This window comes from Cynara cardunculus, assembly GCF_001531365.2.
Source record: "Cynara cardunculus var. scolymus isolate 2C chromosome LG 17, CcrdV1, whole genome shotgun sequence".
NCBI lineage: Eukaryota > Viridiplantae > Streptophyta > Magnoliopsida > Asterales > Asteraceae > Cynara > Cynara cardunculus.
In genome coordinates this window covers 34,827,408-34,846,199 of record NC_037544.1, presented here as the reverse complement: position 1 = coordinate 34,846,199, position 18,792 = coordinate 34,827,408, and the positions used below count along the sequence as shown (strand labels likewise).

Sequence of the window (18,792 nt, the reverse complement as noted above, 5' to 3'; positions counted from 1 at the left end):
TTAAAAAAATATTAATACTTTATTAATTAATAATAATATAAAATTAATTAATTTATATAATTATAATCTATATTAAAAATTAGAAACATAAAAAATATAATAACAAAATATTATAAAAGTTGAAGGGTCAAAACTGAAAATATCAAAAGGTTAAAATTGAAAAATAATATGTAGGAGGGGGTATAGAAAATGTAGGGGGAAGAGTGTAGGAGGGGGTGGGGTTAGAAAACCCCAAAGTGAAAAAGTGAGTATAAAGGGTATTTTGGTCATTTAGTATTTTAAGACTTTAAGAATTTTGTTAAATTTGTTTAATAAGATAGTATAGATTAAAGTAATTAAAGTAAATTGGAAGATTAAACTAATTAAAATATATTGAATAATCAACACAAATTACTAATTTACTCTTTTTATTTAAAAAAATGTTAATTATCTTAAATGATTGGCTCATATTGGATCTTACAATTATTACAGACTAATTAGTTCTCATTTGATTAGACCTATATAATTAATATTTTTCTTAAAATAAGTAGAAAGATAAATTAGTAATTTGTGTTCAATTTACTTTTAATTAGATTAATATTCTAATTTTGAAATAAATGTGTGTGTGTGTGTATATATATATTAGAATGGACGAGATCACCAGCTATGACCATCTTTCCCCATGCCGGTCAAAACGTGTTTTCTCTCCGGTGCGACACTTTACACCGATCCCTTTGTCCAACACCATCTGATGCCTCCTTCTTCGCCCATCTTCGGCCACCACTGCTTCTTATTCTCTATCCATCTCCAACCACCGACCATCATCTCCTCAACTCTCACCTTCACCAGTTGACTCCCAATGTTGAACAACCCAGACCGTTTTCGGTTTTTCATATCCCAAGAGATCTGGTTTCTACACACACATATCGGTTTTCGGTTTCTAGTTTTTGTTTAGATCTCTTTTTAGATTGGGGACGTAACCCAGATCTTGCAAGAGATGTAACCATATACCGTCGGAAATGTAACGCAGAAGATGTAAAGTTTTTGGATGTAACCTAGATCTCTTTGGAGATGTACCGTCAAGTGTAATACAATGGTAACACATTGGTATCACAGTTGGATTCATCAACCAGATCTGGTATCATTGTGTGTATCACAATATATTTTTGTTGTTATACCAAGTGTATCACAATATATTTTTGTTGTTTTACGAAGTGTAATGCAACATATCAGGTAATGTTGCTTTACTAAGTGTATCACACTGTGTGCTTTTCGTTATTTTACGAAGCGTATTACAGTGTGCATCATGTGTTTGTCGGAATAAGGTTCATCAGAATAAAGTTCGACAAAGAGATAATAAAGGATATATAAGATTTTTAAAATACCTAAAATGCCCTTTAATTAAAAATTTAAGTCAAATTACCAAAATTATTATTTTCTTAATTTAACTATTAATTAGTGATTGAAATTAAATCTCACAGTTATCACAAACTAATCACTTCATTCTTAAATTACCCCTTTTATATATACGCAGACACACATATACAAAATATAATGCTTATATATTTTTAAACTTTTAAAAAAAGAAAATTAGGGGAAGGAGTAATATTTACCAATGGAGTTAACGCCAAGGATTCAAATGGTAAAGAATGAAATCACAAGGACCAAAAGTGTAATTCACTCAAAATTCTATGTGGTATCTGTCTCTTCACACTCTTGATTGCTGACATTAAATGTGTCGCACTCGATCTAAACCAACAAAGCCCTCAGTATTAAACTCCTGGATTCAAGTCCCCATCAACATCTGTTCGCCTCCGCTTCTCTCTCTTCAAACCACCACCACCACCACCACCACTTTCTCTCTCTTCAAACCACCACCACCACCACCACTTTCTCTCTCTAACCATACCAATTCGTCACTACCATTCTCAAATTCCAATCTATAATCCAGTCTCTCCTATCTCGTTTCTTTCACAATTTGACATGCCAAACACCAATCGCCACCGCAATTATGACACCCACCGCCACCATTCACCACCCAAACGCCACCCAAAACTCTTGTCAATCTTTCTTAAGTTCATCGTTATGTCCCTTATACTCTCTCTCTTCCTCATCTTCCTCGGCCTTGCTGCCATCATCCTACTTCACGTCCTTCTCGTGGCCTGCTTCTTCCACGGCCGTCGCCGCAGCCGAAATATCACCCCACCACCCACCTCCTCTTACTCTCTCCTCGACTTACAGACCCACCTCCCTCCGTTTCAATACTCCTCCTCCTCCTCCTCCGGTGACTGTTCGATTTGCTTGGAGAATTTCAAAGAAAGAGAGTTCTGCCGATTGCTTCCGGAGTGTGATCACGTATTTCACGCAGACTGTGTGGATTCATGGCTAACCAAGGTGCCAAATTGTCCCGTTTGCCGGAGACGGGTTCGACTGGAAGTTGATCGGTCGTCGGATCCGATTGACAGTGACGATGACTGTAAATTCTTGTGGGTAATTGGTGCAGGTAGGCAGATAGGGGTTGGTTACTAGAATCTTCATGATCGTTTTCCCAATTCGACTTCTGTTTTCATGTAAATATATGCTGTTTTAGTTCAAAGAAAGATTCAAGCTTTTTAGTTCTTGCAGTGAGTTGTTTGAATCTTGATCTGGTTTGAATATTAGTTTTGGATCTATTTGCACATGATGTTCCTGGAAAGAGTGAAATTCAATTTGATGCAATTCGGAGACTTTAACCTTGTGATTGCACTCTTTGGGTTTGAGGAAGAGAAATAGCGAAATCAAGAGCAGGAATGCTTTAGAGAGTTGTAAATTATGAAGTCGAAGTTGTACACTGTCCTCCAGGGACTTCATGGCTTGGTACTGGTTATGTTTTGTATTTCGGGTTATGGGTTAGGTCCTTTTTCTTCCATTATAAAAAAAGGTTACTTTTCCTTTTTTATTCTTTTCTTTGGATTCCATGTCTCGTCAAATCATTATTGATGCATTATAAGTTGTCAATACGGAATAGAGGTCAAAATCGTCCATCGGGATGATTTGTACAAAATGAGGGCGATTTCATATATATCTGATTTTTTCCCCAAATAATATACACGAGGAACTCATCCGTACTTTACAGTCAAAATCGTCCCAAAATAGTTAAAATCTCCCTCCAGAAGCGATTTTAGTGGCCATTTTTGTAAAAAGTCTTTAAAAAGTAGTCATTTTATTAGTGCATCGTATATAAAATAGTTATTTTAGGTAATTTTCCATATGTTTTTTGTTATGCTTTGAAAATCTTGTATATAAAGATGTTAAAGCATGGATAAATTTGAACGTTGACTGTATTCTTGCTTCCATTTCTCTTACGATTTTTTTTATTTTTAGTATTTGACTCACAAAAATCACAATTAGAATCAATTTTGACGAATTATTTATAAGTGTTTACACGCATTTAAGAGAGTTTCATAACAAATATATACATTTTTAGGGGTGTTTGAGATTGTTATTTAAAACAACTTATGTTTTTCTATAAAAGCAGTTATCAATTTATTATAAGTCAGAAGACTTTAACTTCTTCAAAAATTTCTTATTACCGATTTGATACCGATATAAGTTGTTTATCCAAACACTAAAAAATGTTTATTATCGGTGTCACACCGAAAAAAGTCAATAAATTATTTTTATAAACAATTTCAGACACCCCTTAATAGTGTTTGTTTTAGTGATAGATATTTCATGTAAGGAGTGTCTTATAATTCAACTCATAAAAAATAAGTCTCATAAAAATCTTTGTATGTAAATTTAACTTATTTTATAAATAATAAATAGTACTTTCCGTCGAAAAACAATTGTTCAATTTTTTATTTATGGTAGTTCCAAAACAAGTGTTCAATTTAAAAAATAGATAAGTAAAATATCAAATATACCCTTAACTAATGCATAAATATTTTAGAGTTGTCAAAAGAAAGAAATTAAATAAAAATAAAGTTGTAATTTAATTAATTAAAAAATATAATAATTATACACGTCAAAAATTATATATTATTTAATTATATACATTTATTTTGAAACCGAAAAATATAAACAAATGTTTGTTTTACTTTTGAAACTACTTTGACAATTTCAAGAAATGTTACATTGTCCGTACTTGTATCAAAATGTATTGTATTTTTTTTAACTACAATTTTATGAAATATATTTTTTAAAACTCTATTTTAAAGAATTATCTGTAATATTTTAAGATTACATTTGTATATAATCATGTATTTCATATATATAACATATTTGGTCTTAATATCTAGAAAAACTACATTACAAAAGTAGTTACCAAATTTTTTCACATAAGATCAGTACAAAACTTGTATACATAACAAGTATTCAAGTACAATATTAACATATCATCTCAAACTCCACATGCAAACAAATCATAAAATCTTCATAATTTTTCCTTCCCTTGATCAACCGATTGTGCCCGACTTGTAATGCACATTTTAAAACAACAAAATGAAGGTTAGACCATTAGTCTAGTGAAAAATCCCTTTGATTGCAATTACAAAGGTGAAAATCAGCAAAGCATTTTTATAAAACTCATATTTGTATAAATAATAAATAAACAACGTTTTATCAAAACAAACCTCTTTTGTTGCATCAATAAGATGATACAACACCCATTTATCGCATCAAATAAGAAAATAACCCATTAATTTGTTGCATTATACATAAACTCATCGCATAAAAAAAGATATAACCAAAATTTCCTCGTATCATATGGGTGAGACAACCCCATTTCCTCGCAACACACCAGTGCGAGGACTCATCTCATCGCATCCAATGTATGTGATAAACACACCTGATGCGACAACTCAATTTGTCGTATCACAAGGATGCGACAAAACTCCTTTCTCGCATCAATAAGATGCGACAAAAGCCACTCATCGCATCAATATGATGCGATAACCCAAGTCATCGCATCACACAGGTGCGATGACCCAAAGTTATCGCATCATAAAGATGCGACAACAGATTATCATATGATCAAAATCTCAGTTTTCACATTCGGTTGATTATGCCACCCTTATATCACAATACGCCTTTCCTGATTATGCTACTCTTATCCCAAAATACGTCTCTCCTTATTATGTCACCCTTATCCCAAAATACACATCTTCTGATTATGCCACAATTATTCCAATTATTTGATATAAACATATCAACATACGAAATTATGCTAAATATAACATATAACGGTCTCAAAATTTTCCCACGTAAAGAACCATACGGTTCTGTTTTAACACAGTAAGATGATTATAAATTAAAACTCACCATATAATCACAATGATATGCAAACTTTAAACAACAACAATTCCAGGAATTAATAATAGAAATCAACTTCTTTCTTTCCTTCTTTGACTGCTTCTGTTTTTCTCGGCTCAATCAACACACAGAGAAATTTTACCTTTTTACCCACTTACCATTCCAATGAGATAAACAATTATCTCATAATAACAAGCATAAACAATCAAGAGGCGGTGAGAGTTAAAACATATTTTAAGCATACTAACACATCAAATCCCTCAACTTTCCATCATTAATAAAAAATAACCCCAAACTTTTTAACCGATAACCAGGCATCACATTATCTATATTTTTTATGCAATTAAGAAAATATATTACAATTTTTTAAACAAAAATTGAATATATATACTAAGTTTATAGAAAGCCATATCTTTAAAAAAATTAAACTTTATTTGAAATGATCTTTACTATAGATATGTAAAATATGGAACTTTTGAAAAATAGATCTTTCAAAATTTAGGAACTGTTTACTGAAGGCTTACCCAATATGAGTTTATCAGGTTATTTATTTTGTCGGATGAACATGATAAGGGCCGAAAACCCCTGTAAGAGCTATGACAAAGATGAAGAGTTTTACCCGGTAGTGAGAGCGATGAGTTTTACCTGGTAATTACCCAGTAAACGTTTATCAAGTAAATTGTTACATATGGTAACGTTTTAATGAACTACCTTCTCTTTTCCAAAATAAGTGTTTGCATTTCTATTAATATTTGTCCTAAAAATAAGTGCATACTTTCAAAAGTAAATAACCAAATTCTCAATTTACTCTTAATTAATGAACAAATATTTAAGAATTATGAAGAGAGAGAAATTAAATATGGGTAAATATGTCATTTCATCAACAAAAAATGGATAATTATGGAGGCTTAAAACTATGTTTCATTTTTTAATTGTGGACATTTATTTTGGGACGAAAAAATATAATTTTTACCTGGTAAAGTAAGTTAAAAGCGTCGACTTTTATCAGTAAGCACTTATCAAGTCGGTAAACGCTTACCAAGTAATCGCTTAGCCGAGTATAGCGTTTGAGTAAACGACTCCTTAGACATGATTTTAGATTCCGACTTTGAATGCATATTTGAACGAAAACTACAACAAAACTTATGTTGGTGATGGTTAGATAACTTTATTTTTATCTTCAAAAATTGGTTTTGTTGCAACAAAATTCTTATATAATTTTTCGTGAAAATATGTGAAACCCATTTAAATTACTCTTCAAAAGAGAAGGGGGTTTGAACATGATATTCAAGACATGATGTCCAAATCTAAGAGGTTGTTTGACAGTTGCTGAATGATTTGGTGCAAAATGATTAAGTGGTCAGAATGATTAAGAGACTCTTATGATGTAGTGCAAAATGAAATATAATTGTTTATAATAGAATTTGGGTGTTGAATGGTTAAGGGAGGCCCATGATACAAAATCATTCAGAGGGTTTTAGAACCATTAAGAAACAAATCTTTTTTTTTTGCCAAACAAGATTCACCTCTTAACGATTCAGAGGCTGCTTCTTAATGAAACTATTAGGAGGTAAACAAACAACCCTTTAACCGATATTGAACGCTAATTAACACCTCTCAAAATCTGGTTGTCAATTTCTTATCCAAAAAAATTTACAATGGATTTGTTGAAAGTTGGAAAACTTAAGAATTGAAGCCATATGTTAAATATTTCTGTCTTTTAATCGTAGTTAATAGCATGAAACCAAAAGGCATACTTTATGGGTGAAAGTGATGAAGTCATATTCCTCCAATATTCAACAAAGAACAACGCCTATCGTGTCTTCAATAAAAGAGCATAGAGAAAATGCAGTTAGATGTTGTGATATATAGAAGTCATGAAATCCATGTCTATGAAAAGAAGATCAGAAGTTGACACTACAACAAAATCGGGTTTATAGGATACTCTCAATTTCTAAGCGTTCTAATAGACCTCTTTATAAGACTTAGTTTATAGGATCAAAAAATAAAACATCATATCTCTAAAGACGTTGTAATAAGTTTATATGATGTTTTTTGATGTCATAATAAGTTTTTTAAGACACTTTTAATATAAAACGTCCCATTAGTAACTTTATAAGACAATATTTGAAAAACTTCCTATAAAAACAAATGTCCTATAAAAAATTGAGTTTATATGACATTTTATAAGAAATGTCCTATAAAGCTGCTAATGTGACAATTTGTATTAAAAAATGTTCTAAAAAACTTGTTAAGACGGCAAAAAGTAGGGGTGAGCAGCGGAACCGGGTACCCGGCTATGGAACCGGAACTGCCTTGGAACCGCCGGTTCCGGAACCGGAACCGATATGAGTGGTTCTGGTTCCAGTTCCTAAAATACGGAACCAATTGAGAATGGTTCCGGTTCCGGTTCTCAATTTTTCGGAACCGTTACCCGCCGGGTACCCGGTATTTTTAAATAAAAAAATTATTATTATTTTTTAATACCAAATTTATATTAGGTTTACATCTTGAAAGCACGCCGTCATCTTCATTCTTCATCTAAATTCTTCATATAGAATGATTCGTATTTTTTTAAATTGTGTGTTCACTTGGATTCATCATAGTATGTAATCGTTAAACTTTGAAAATTTACCATTATAGTATGTAATCGTTAAACTTTGAACATTTTCTATTAGTCTATTATGGTTTGTAATCGTTAAACAATATTTGTAACCATTATTATATATAATTTGTATTCTTGCTTATTTATTTAGTGTTTTGGCAACGTTTTATTTTTTATTTCTAAATAACAAAATTTTAATATTTTAGGAAGCGGGTATCCGGAACCGGAACCGGTTCCCGGCGGTTCTGGTTCCAATATCTCAAGAACCGCCGGTTCCGGTTCCGGTTCCTGTCAAAAAGGGCGGGTACCCGCCTATGATCACCCCTAGCAAAAAGCGTCATATAAATTTATTACAACATTTTTAGATAGAACGCTTTATATTTTGGTCCTATAAATTAAGTCATATAAAGCGGTCTATTGAGACGCTTAGAGATTGATGGTGTCCTATAAACCCACTTTTGTTGTAATGTGAGATTATTAGCTAAATTAACCATCATCAAATAATTATACGTTTTATATATGTAAAAGTGTTACGTAAGTTTATAATATGTTTTTGGGTGTGTTAACAAATTTATTACGACACTTTTAAAAAAAAATGTCATGGTAACCAATTTTTTTCTAAGGCACTCTGGAGAACTGCCCATGAATAATTTTTTATAGGATACTTGCTAATCGAACACTTGCTTATACAAGACATATTTTTGAATAATATCTTATAAGAAATTAAAAAGACACTATTTCAAAAACAACCCAAAAAACTTGTTAAGACGTCAAAAAACATCCTATAAACTTATTTTAATACTTTTATATAAGACATAGTTGTTTGATAATATGAAAAGTCAATAATTATGACACTTAGGATTTGTTTACTTAGAGCTTAACGGGACAATTGGCTTATTCGCACAACTCTTTTGGTTGTTTACTTGCGGCTTATTCCCACAACACATGATGTATTTGCACGGATCGGCATGGTTATGCAATGGATACTTTGGATTTTTGATTGGGGCATCTACTGTATTAAGTTAAAAACATGACTGCTAATTTGCCACTCGAAGAAACTATGGAAAAGATCCGTGATTATATATAGAAATTAAAGTACGGCAACTTTTGATACAAGATAAAAACACCTGATGAATCAGACGTGGTAGTGTTCATTAAGCTTCACTAGTAGCTAGCAATGGAAAGATAACTTATGGCCTTTCACTTGTGTTTTTTGTTCATGGTAGAAAACAGTATACACCACAAACATAAAGAGTTTAAACAAGCACTCCGATCCGTTTGACAAACAAATCGAAATAACCCGCCATCGGGTCCTTCTGATCAGATTGTAGCTTATAAGGGTACGAATCATATGAAAAACAACACCATTGGCAACAAGAAAAGGAACCATCATCAGCGAAGCTTGTAGCGTTTTTCCGTTCATTAGTTCTGCAGCTCTTTGAATTGCTTTACTACCGCCAAAACCTTCTTCTAAAACTGAAACAACCGCGCTTACCATCCAAAGGGAAGACACATAGAAGTAGCAAACTGGGATGGAAAGAGTGATAGCTCTGGAGAACAAAAAAGACCATGGTTTTGCTATCAAGAAGGTGGTTATGCCATAAGAAGTGATGTAAAGAAAACTGATGCCCAAAGTGATTAAGATCATGTAAAAGTTAGTGAGTAATGGCCTTTTCCAACTTGTTCTTATGTTCAAGAACATGTCTATGGGACCTAATTCTTTCGCAGTGTAAGCCTCATATGAAGATGAAACTGTGGCAATCAAGAAAAGTAGTTTGGTGATAGAAGAAAAGGCTATGGTGGAGTGTTTGACAATAACAACCTCAAGAACGTCGTCGAGTGCACCACGATAAGTGATTAAATCAAGTTTACGACGGAGATCATGACGCATGTGTGGGTGTTGTGCCAACTGCAACACAAAATCTCTAATGAAGGGTGCTTGTATATGTTCCTGAGCGAATTCTAACAGAGAGAATGAAAGAACCGCAAGAAGTAGGATTGGAACCAGTAGGTTCCAGTTATTGCTTGTGGTTTTGACAGACTCCCATATGATTCCTAAGAACCCTAAAGAAGATTGGGGTTGCGGGATGGATTTGTTCTCCATATCTTGATGTTTCTGATTTAGATTATCAAGCTTCATCAAAGTTTGAGTATTCTAGAGCTGAGGGGATATTGGTCTGACACTTTAGCCATTGTCAACTAGCTTTGATTCCAATCCCTGATAACTAATGGTTTGATTATTCCAAGGACGGCTGGTGATCAAGACGTTATAGAAATCTACAATATATATTATATAGGGTTAGAAACATAATTATTCTTATTTAACTAACACACCATTATAGGGAATTGAGTTCAAACGGACACGTGTAATTACAAAAATACACAATTGACGTGTGATCGAAATGGTCCGCTCATTATTTACTGCAACATGGTGGCTCGGGAACGACATTACAGTTGTTTTCTCTACGCTTCGCCAGCCGCAACGGGAAGATAGAGGCCTTTAACTTCCTTCTCATCATGGCTTGTTTTCCGTTTTTGGTAGAAAACAGTAAACGACACGAACATAAAGAGCGTCAACAAGGAATTCAATCCGTTTGTGAAAGAAATGGTGATAGCTAGCTGTGTGCTCTTGCTTAGATCATAGCTTGTAGTAAGGAATTCATCCATCTGATCAATGACAACATAAGAAATAGCAAAAAGAATAGCAAAAAGAATCATCAAAACAAAAGCTTGTAGCCTTTTGCCACTCATTAGCTCTGCAGCTCTCTCAATTGCTTTAACACCAAAAAAACCTTCTTCTAAAACCGAAACAACCACACTTACTATCCAAAGGGCAGCCACATAAAAGTACCAAACTGAGATCAAAACAGTGATGCCTCCAAAGTAATAGGGTGACCATGAATTTACTGTCGAGATAGCGGCTACAAGTGCCGAAATGCAGGCAAGACAAACGATGCCCAACGTGATTAAGATCATGTAAAAGCTAGTGACTAATGGCTTTGTCCAACTCGTTCTTATTTTCAAGAACATTTCTTTTGGGCCTAATACTTTGGCATTGTAAGCCTCATATGTGGACGAAACCGTGGCAACGAAGAAAACGAGTAGAATGATTGAAGAAAAGGCTAGGAACATGACTTTGACAAGGAAAAACTCGAGGATGTTGTCGATGACACCACGACAAGTGGGTTTATCGAGATTATAACTGATGTCATCACATATCCGTGGGTTTCTAGCCAACTGCAGCTCAATATTTTCACCGATTGGTGCTAGTATATAATTCTGAACAACATCTAACTCAGAGATCGAAAGATACACAAGAACTAGGATTGGAACCAGCAGCTTCCTGTTTTTACTTGTGGCTTTACAAGACTCCCTGAAGATTCCAAGTAACCCTAAAGAGGATTGGGATTGTGGTTTGAATTTGTTCTCCATTTTGATGTTTGTGATTAAGATGATTAATCTTCCTTCGAAAATCGAGTTTTATGGCCTTGTCAGTTTTGTCATTTCTGACAAAGATCAACAGTAAAGACATTGGGAGACAAGGTATCTCTTGTTGTTGGCTTACACACATAAAGTTATACATATAATCCCTATGCACACGTATTTTTATGCAAAGTTGTGCACAATCCACATTCTCATAATTCATTGGAATTCAACTTGACGTATATTGCAATCCATGTTCCTTAAAACTAACGCTATAATCTAGTTATATTGTAGAACACCGAATAATTGAATTTCTAGAAGGAAACCCTGATTGGTTTGTAGGTCGTTTTCAATGGTTAAAAACAACTGTTCTTGGATCCATGACGATTCACCATCCATGGGATATATAAATCAGCAATTACTAACAATAAGTAGTATACTTCCTAATACAATTGGAATAGATTGGATAGCTGTAAAATAGCTTGGGCTTAAATCAAAGAAAATGAACAGTCTGATTTGCTTAGATACTTTGAGGGAACCACAATTCCTCCCAATCTCTCTCTCTTTCTCGCACTTTGCACAAGTCTGAGTTTTCATGGAAATAGTCCTACTCCTTGGATAGAAGTCAGATCTTTACACATCTTACCCTCCATAGCCGGTACATGGGGTGGTATTAATTTAGTTTGATTTGGTTCTTGTCTGGACATAAGCATTTTCCTTTTTTATCAAAGGGATTCAACAGGAATATATGAATAATATGATATAGAAATAGTTTCAACATTCAACTAGAAGTGCCTTAGTAATACAAACCCTTAGTTTCTGACTCCAATATGTGTCTCATAAATCATTATGTAAAATGTTAGTTTTAATTCACTGTTGAGTTGAATGGCAATAAACCAAATGGCAACTTCACTGATATCTCCTAAATCTGTAACTAGCAATGAGAATATACTGTCCTTTAATCTTGTTAATGTTCCAGAAACATGAAAGTAAGGTTCAGCCCACACCTTGATATATTTTGGTTGTTAAAAAGGGTGAAAAGGTGTTGGCCGAGCTCATCTTAATCTGTGAGATCGTTTGTCATGGAAACTGATGCATATGGAGTAAGCGAGTCCATTTTCTGAACCAGGAAAGCAGAGTGAACAGCTTCACATCTTACTGACAAGGTGCATGCCCAGCAAGAATTCAAGAGTTGATTTGTCTCAAGATCATTGATTGCTATTGAAATTTGATCAGATAAATTTTTTGTGTATTTTTCAACTCTCTTTGATGGGGAAACTAAAATTAATATAGCCATGATGTCTTGTCTCAGAAGGTCACCACAACAGTTTGATAGGGCAGTTTGAAGATTTTGGACTATAATCAAACTTAAAAACATGATATAAATTGCCATTATAGGGGAAAAAACGGAAAAGATGAGTAATCATATATTGAAGACGATTTTTGATACACGATCGAAATAGGCTAGCCTTTATTTACTTAAATGTTTTGGCAAACGCGATACAGAGGCTAAGCTTGATCACCAGCAGCAATAGGAACATAAAAGCCTTTCCCTTCCTTCTGGTCATGGCTTGTTTTTCGTTCATGGTAGAAAATAGTATAAACCACAAACATAAAGAGTTTCAACAAGCAGAACAATCCATTTGTGAAAGGAATGGTGATAGCCAACCGTGTGCTCCGGCTCAGATTATAGCTTGTAAGGGCATTAGCCGTCATATGAACGACGACATAGAACATGGCATAAAGAACCATCATCAGCGACGCTTGTAGTTTTTTGCCTTTCATCAGCTCTGCGGCCCTCCCAATCGCTTTAATACCAACAAAACCATCTTCTAAAACCGAAACAACCACACTTACCATCCAAAGGGCAGCTACATAGAAGTAGCAAACTGGGATCGAAAGAGTGACAGCTCCAAAAAACAAAACCGCCCATGAATTCACTGCCAAGATGGAGGTTATGCCAATTGAAATTATGTAAAGACAGATGATACCCAAAGTGAGCAAAATCATGTAAAAACTGGTGACCAATGGTCTTTTCCAACTTGTTTTTATTTTCAAGAATAAGTCTTTTGGGCTTAATACTTTGGCAGTGTAAGCTTCTGATGAAGAAGAAACTGTGGCTACCAAGAAAACTAGTGAAATGACAGAAGAAATGACCAGGATCAAGAGTTTGACAAGAAGTATTTCACGAACGTCATCAAGTGCACCAACATAAGTGGTTTGATCGATGTTGTAAGTGAGGTCATGAACCATATTTGGGTGTTTAGCCAACTGCAACACAAAATCTTTAGCCACAGGTGCAAGTATATACTTCTGAGCAAAATCTAACTGAGAGCATGCAAGAAACACAAAGAGTAGGATTGGAAGGAGCAGCTTCCCATTTCTGCTTGTGGTTTTCAGAGACTCCCTGATGATTCCAAAGAACCCTAAAGAAGATTGGTATTGGGGAAAACTGTTCTCCATCTCTTAATGGTTGCTTTTTTTATGGTTAAACTTCATCGTGGTTTTGAGTTTTATAGAGGTGCTTCTGGCCTAGTCATTATCAACTGGTTTTTCTTTGAAGAAACACTGATAACAAAAGGGTTGATTACTTCAAGAAAAGACGAGACAAAACGCGGTTAATTACATAATTAAATATTTTAAGCATTTTCGCAACACTTTAATAATGTTTCATTGTTGGACTTCAATTTTAGAAGCATTTCGTCTTCATGACGTTTTCAAAAGTGCTTCTGGAATGATGACTATGACTTGCCGGCCACGGCTTAATTTAGCAAACCATAAATTGCAGAATACGTCGGAGACTTTTGGTAATTAATTTAGTGATAGAATAGATTGGTTGTTAAATTATAGTTTGGGTTAAGGTCAAAGAAATTGAATGGAAGACCAAAGTTGATGTGGTTCTAGGATTACGATGTAACGATACAACTAATAACACATGAAATTGTGTATATAGAGTCATACACAAAGAGCAAATAAACGATAATTAATCACGTATTTGAATAAGAATTAGACATGTTCGGGTCAAGTACATATGAAAGCATTATTATTTAGACGAAATAATAATAATAATAATGTTATAGTAATATATACACTGCAATTTTTACGTTGTCACTACAACAAAATTGGGTTTATAGGACAATCCTAATTTTTAAGCGTCCTAATAGACCTCTTTATAAGACTTAGTTTATATGACCAAGGAAATAAAGCATCATATTTAAAGGCGATGTAATAAGTTTATACGACGTCGTAATAAGTTTTTTAGGACACTTTTAATATAAAGCGTCAAATTAGAAACTTTATAGAACACTATTTGAAAAACTGTCATATAAAATCAAATGTCCTATAAAAATTGAGTTTATAGGACATTTTTGCTAATGCGACACTTGTTAAGACGTGCAAAAGCGTCATATAAACTTATTACAAGACCTTTAGATATGACGTTTTATATTTTGGTCCTATAAATTAAGTCCTATAAAGCGATCTATTAGGACGCTTAGAGATTGAAGGTGTCCTATAAACCCAATTTTGTTGTCGTGTGTAGAAATATATACATTGCAATTATTATTTGGAAGAGATAATAATGTTGCAGCAAAATATACACTACATTTATTGTTTAGACCAAATAGTCATGTTGCACCAATATATACTACAATTATATTTTGATACTTGTAATTTAATCTTGTATCGTATAAAAGTAAGTATTATATACTTATACTTACTTTTATTTCTTTGTGTATATACAAGAAAATTATAAATATCCTGAAAAGGCAAGAATTGTAAGTTTTAAATTATCGTATGGGAAGTAGGGGTGCTCAAAAACCCGATCAAGCCAACCCAACCCAACCCAATAGGAAATAACCCAACCGGAAGCAATCCAATGTCTAATCGAGTTGTAAAATTGTCAAACTGTAGGTATTGGGTTGATATTAGGTTACTATTATTTGAACCCAACCCAACCCGATGAACCCAATATCCTTTTATTTCTTGGGTTTAATATGATTGTTGAATTTGTATTAATATATACATTAGACAATTACACTATAATGTATGTTTTTCATATACACATATTTTCAATATATTCACATCTCTATATAACTCATTCGTATATATGTTCAGTAACTTTGAACATATATATGTAAATTGAGAAAATTAACTGAATGTTATGGATAAGTTGTATCAAATGGTTGATGATGAAAAAGAAATTATGAGTAGATAAATAACATATTCAAGGTTAGAGAATATTTTAATGTATCAACCCGACCAACCCATACGGGTTGGTTTGGGTTACACTTTGGTTTGGGTTGGGTTGAGTTATGATTTCTCAAACCGCAAACATTGGGTTGGGTTGTTCAAATGTCTTCAACCCAACCCATGAGCACCCTTAAATCCCTAATGGGAAGTGTAGCATATGGGTGATCACATGGAGTTGATGGACTAAACACATACTTGTTCTAGAGCACGAGTTAACTATGGAATCATGGATTTAATGATAATCTTATTAAATTGAATAAAAAATAACACGACATAAAAATGAAAGCTTACGAAGATAAGGTAATGCCATGGATTCCAGTTATAATGAGTATTTGTTATGTTAAATACTTTGACTCTCTATCAAGGTAGAAAAACCCTTTCAAAACAAACTCGCATGCACCTACTTTGTAGGATAGAAATATTGGAATATAAGCATTTTGCTCCGGCCTACATCCTAACTATTTTCATGTTAGGACCGTACGTTATCAACCAATTCGCTAAGTTGAGAATCAAGTTTTCATCCATATTCCAACTAAGTGAATTAATTAACCAAACATTAAATTAAAACCAATTATCCACATAAAAAATGTTCATTGGTTGAAAGCAATCGATTAATATCCATATTCGTTATGAAATCATAAAAAGTTTTGAAGGAACGATAATCGTTAGTTTTAATCTGGTAACCATGGTATCTGACATCTTTGAACTAACTAACTAACTGACGGTAAAAATACAAACCTAATATTGTTATTGTAATTGTTTCTTTGCAAAAGTTGGATCCATGAAACACATCATCTTTCATTTTCCACCTTAGATGTATGGGTTGGGAGGTAACACATTATCAAGAAACTATGTTCATTTTCTAACAATTTACTATAACGCTGTAATACATGATGTGTATTTTTTATATATGGACGTCCATGGACAGTTGGGCATCCTAAAAAGCCGTTTTGTTGTAGTCACTATAAGAAAATTCTAATTAGTTTGACGGAAAAAAGTTGGTCACTAACAATATAAAATTAGTCAGCAAGGCCGTCTAGTGACCAAAAATTGGGTGGTCACTTTTCGTCAGTAAAGGTTCGTCACTAATTTGCATCAATGACCAAGTACGAAAATGGTAACTAATTAGTGACAAACCTAGCATGGCCACTTTGTTTATGACGACTAATCTAGTCACCAAATATCGTCACTAAATTGTTAAAAGTCATCCCTAACTTGATTAAATTAGCGACCAAAGTTAGTGACACCACGAAATAGACCACTAATTGGTAAAGATAATGGTTTCATTAACGTCTATTATAGTCCATTAAATATGATTTCAGTGACATTAATGGTTTAGTTGTGGCCAACAAGGGTCACTAGTATAAATTGTCATTAATTTCTACTACAATTGTTATTGTAATAAAATTAAAACCTGCTAATTTTAACAATGAAAATCTAAAATAATTCCACTTGCATATTCTATTATTCTTGGATCCAAAACTAAAAACAAACATATCGCTATTAGGTCAAATTAATATCAATAAGAACGATTAACATACTGACAAAATGATGACAGAACATAACACTCTAAATTTTGAGATTGCAATGTAGATAACCATGACAGTTTTCCATCATTAAGTCCATCTTCCCCCTTCATCTGCTACTCATGAAATTGGATTTGTTCTTCTTTACGACTTTTTTCCATATACACCCCTGTTCACACAATAACAATTCCCATAATATATCGAATACTTGTTCATATATGAATCATTAACAAAAAAAAAACTGTAGAAGAATCTGATGTCGAGGATCTTGTTGTTGGTTTTGATTCGATGACGAAATTAATTCCTGGATAGTTAGATTGTTATTAATGAGCAGCTACAAAACATCACATTGTCATTAATAAGCGGTTACAAAACATCTCATTGTCATTAATGGACAACTAAAATCTTTTTCCAAAATACCCCTTATAAATATTGTTCACTTATGTTACCTTGTCTATATGTGCAATTATTTACACTTTATGTCATGAATGATCTTAGCCACAAAATTCAAAGATCAATGGTCAAGATTGGTTAACAAAGTTAATACAATAATTTGAGTTAACAAATGAACTTGTCCACATATATATATATATATACACATACATATATATACACACACAGAGAGAGAGAGAGAGAGGAGGTTTGTGTTACAAACCGTACAAACCTTATTCAACCAATCACAGTTTTCCATTTTGTTCATCTTTATTGTGGATGGAGTTAATCATGGATATTATCATCTTCATTATATTAATTTTAGAGAAATATATGAAACAGTTTCATTAAAATTTCACAAGTATTATATAAAACAATTTTATAACCATATATGAAACAAATTCATCAAAAAAAGTATTATATGAAACAATTTCATGAATTTTTTTCATAAGATTAAACAATAGGCTGGTTTGCACGGTTTGTACAAATATGAGTGGTTTGCATTTGATCGCTTATATATATATATATATATACACACACACACACTAGAAGGGTACGTATGCAATGTAGCGAGACTTATCTCGATTTTAATTCTGTCAATGTTACAATAAAGTTTTATGTAGTTTTGAGCAAACACTAATGTTTTTTAATAAAATACAAATTTGAAGATATCATAAAAATTAAAAGATATATATATAAAAAGTTATCATTTTTCAGTGTAATTTCTTTAATTCAAAATTTTTATTATAATTTAATTATGATTTAATAATGAAATAATTTATTTTTGGTTTAATAATATAATTTGTTATAAAGATAATAACTAAGTATTATGTTAGAACTCAATAATATTCTAATTATATTTTAGATTTTATATTTAAACTGAGAAGTTTATCTTGTATTTAGTTATATTTATTTAAAGTTAGTTACACGAATTCAAACATGGAGCTTTAATAAATTGTACTTACGTACAATTTACTTGTAATCTTGAATTTTAAGTAATATGCATCAATAAACAGTACTTTATGCATAAAAATTGGTTTTAATTTTTTTTGTCAAATGCTTTAAAATATTTTGTGTGTGTGTATATATATATATATATATCAGTCAGATTCTAAAATGACTATATAAACAAAACATATAAATCAAAATGATCAATATTCTGCAAGAGAGAGACGGTTTGTATCGTTCAATTGCTGATATTTCTTCTACTTATCTCCTTTTATATTTGATATTAAAATTATAATGTAACTCAGGTAAATACGTAGAAAGAAATGAAAGATTCAA

General features: G+C 32.7%; 2 protein-coding genes across 2 annotated transcripts; one reads left to right on the top strand and one right to left on the bottom strand.

The window, feature by feature from the left end:
* Positions 1 to 1,828: 1,828 nt before the first annotated feature.
* LOC112501050 (RING-H2 finger protein ATL56-like) lies at positions 1,829 to 2,867 on the top strand. Its single transcript, XM_025104693.1, has 2 exons — positions 1,829 to 2,482; positions 2,605 to 2,867. The coding sequence occupies exons 1-2, from the start codon at positions 1,963 to 1,965 to the stop codon at positions 2,631 to 2,633; spliced, it is 549 nt and encodes a 182-aa protein (XP_024960461.1). The 5' UTR covers positions 1,829 to 1,962; the 3' UTR covers positions 2,634 to 2,867.
* Positions 2,868 to 12,808: 9,941 nt separating this feature from the next.
* Positions 12,809 to 13,762, bottom strand: LOC112500017. The gene has a single exon (XM_025103278.1). It carries the CDS (start codon positions 13,760 to 13,762, stop codon positions 12,809 to 12,811), a length of 954 nt encoding a protein of 317 aa, XP_024959046.1.
* Between the last annotated feature and the right edge of the window lie 5,030 nt (positions 13,763 to 18,792).

What these genes read in the sequence shown, in the direction of transcription:
- LOC112501050 (XM_025104693.1), top strand. Translation starts at nt 1,963, where the DNA reads ATGCCAAACACCAATCGCCACCGCAATTATGACACCCACCGCCACCAT. An exon ending in CTTGTGGGTAATTGGTGCAG is followed by an intron (nt 2,483 to 2,604) that starts GTAGGCAGATAG and finishes TAGTTCTTGCAG; the next exon opens with TGAGTTGTTTGAATCTTGAT.
- LOC112500017 (XM_025103278.1), bottom strand. Translation starts at nt 13,762, where the DNA reads ATGGAGAACAGTTTTCCCCAATACCAATCTTCTTTAGGGTTCTTTGGA.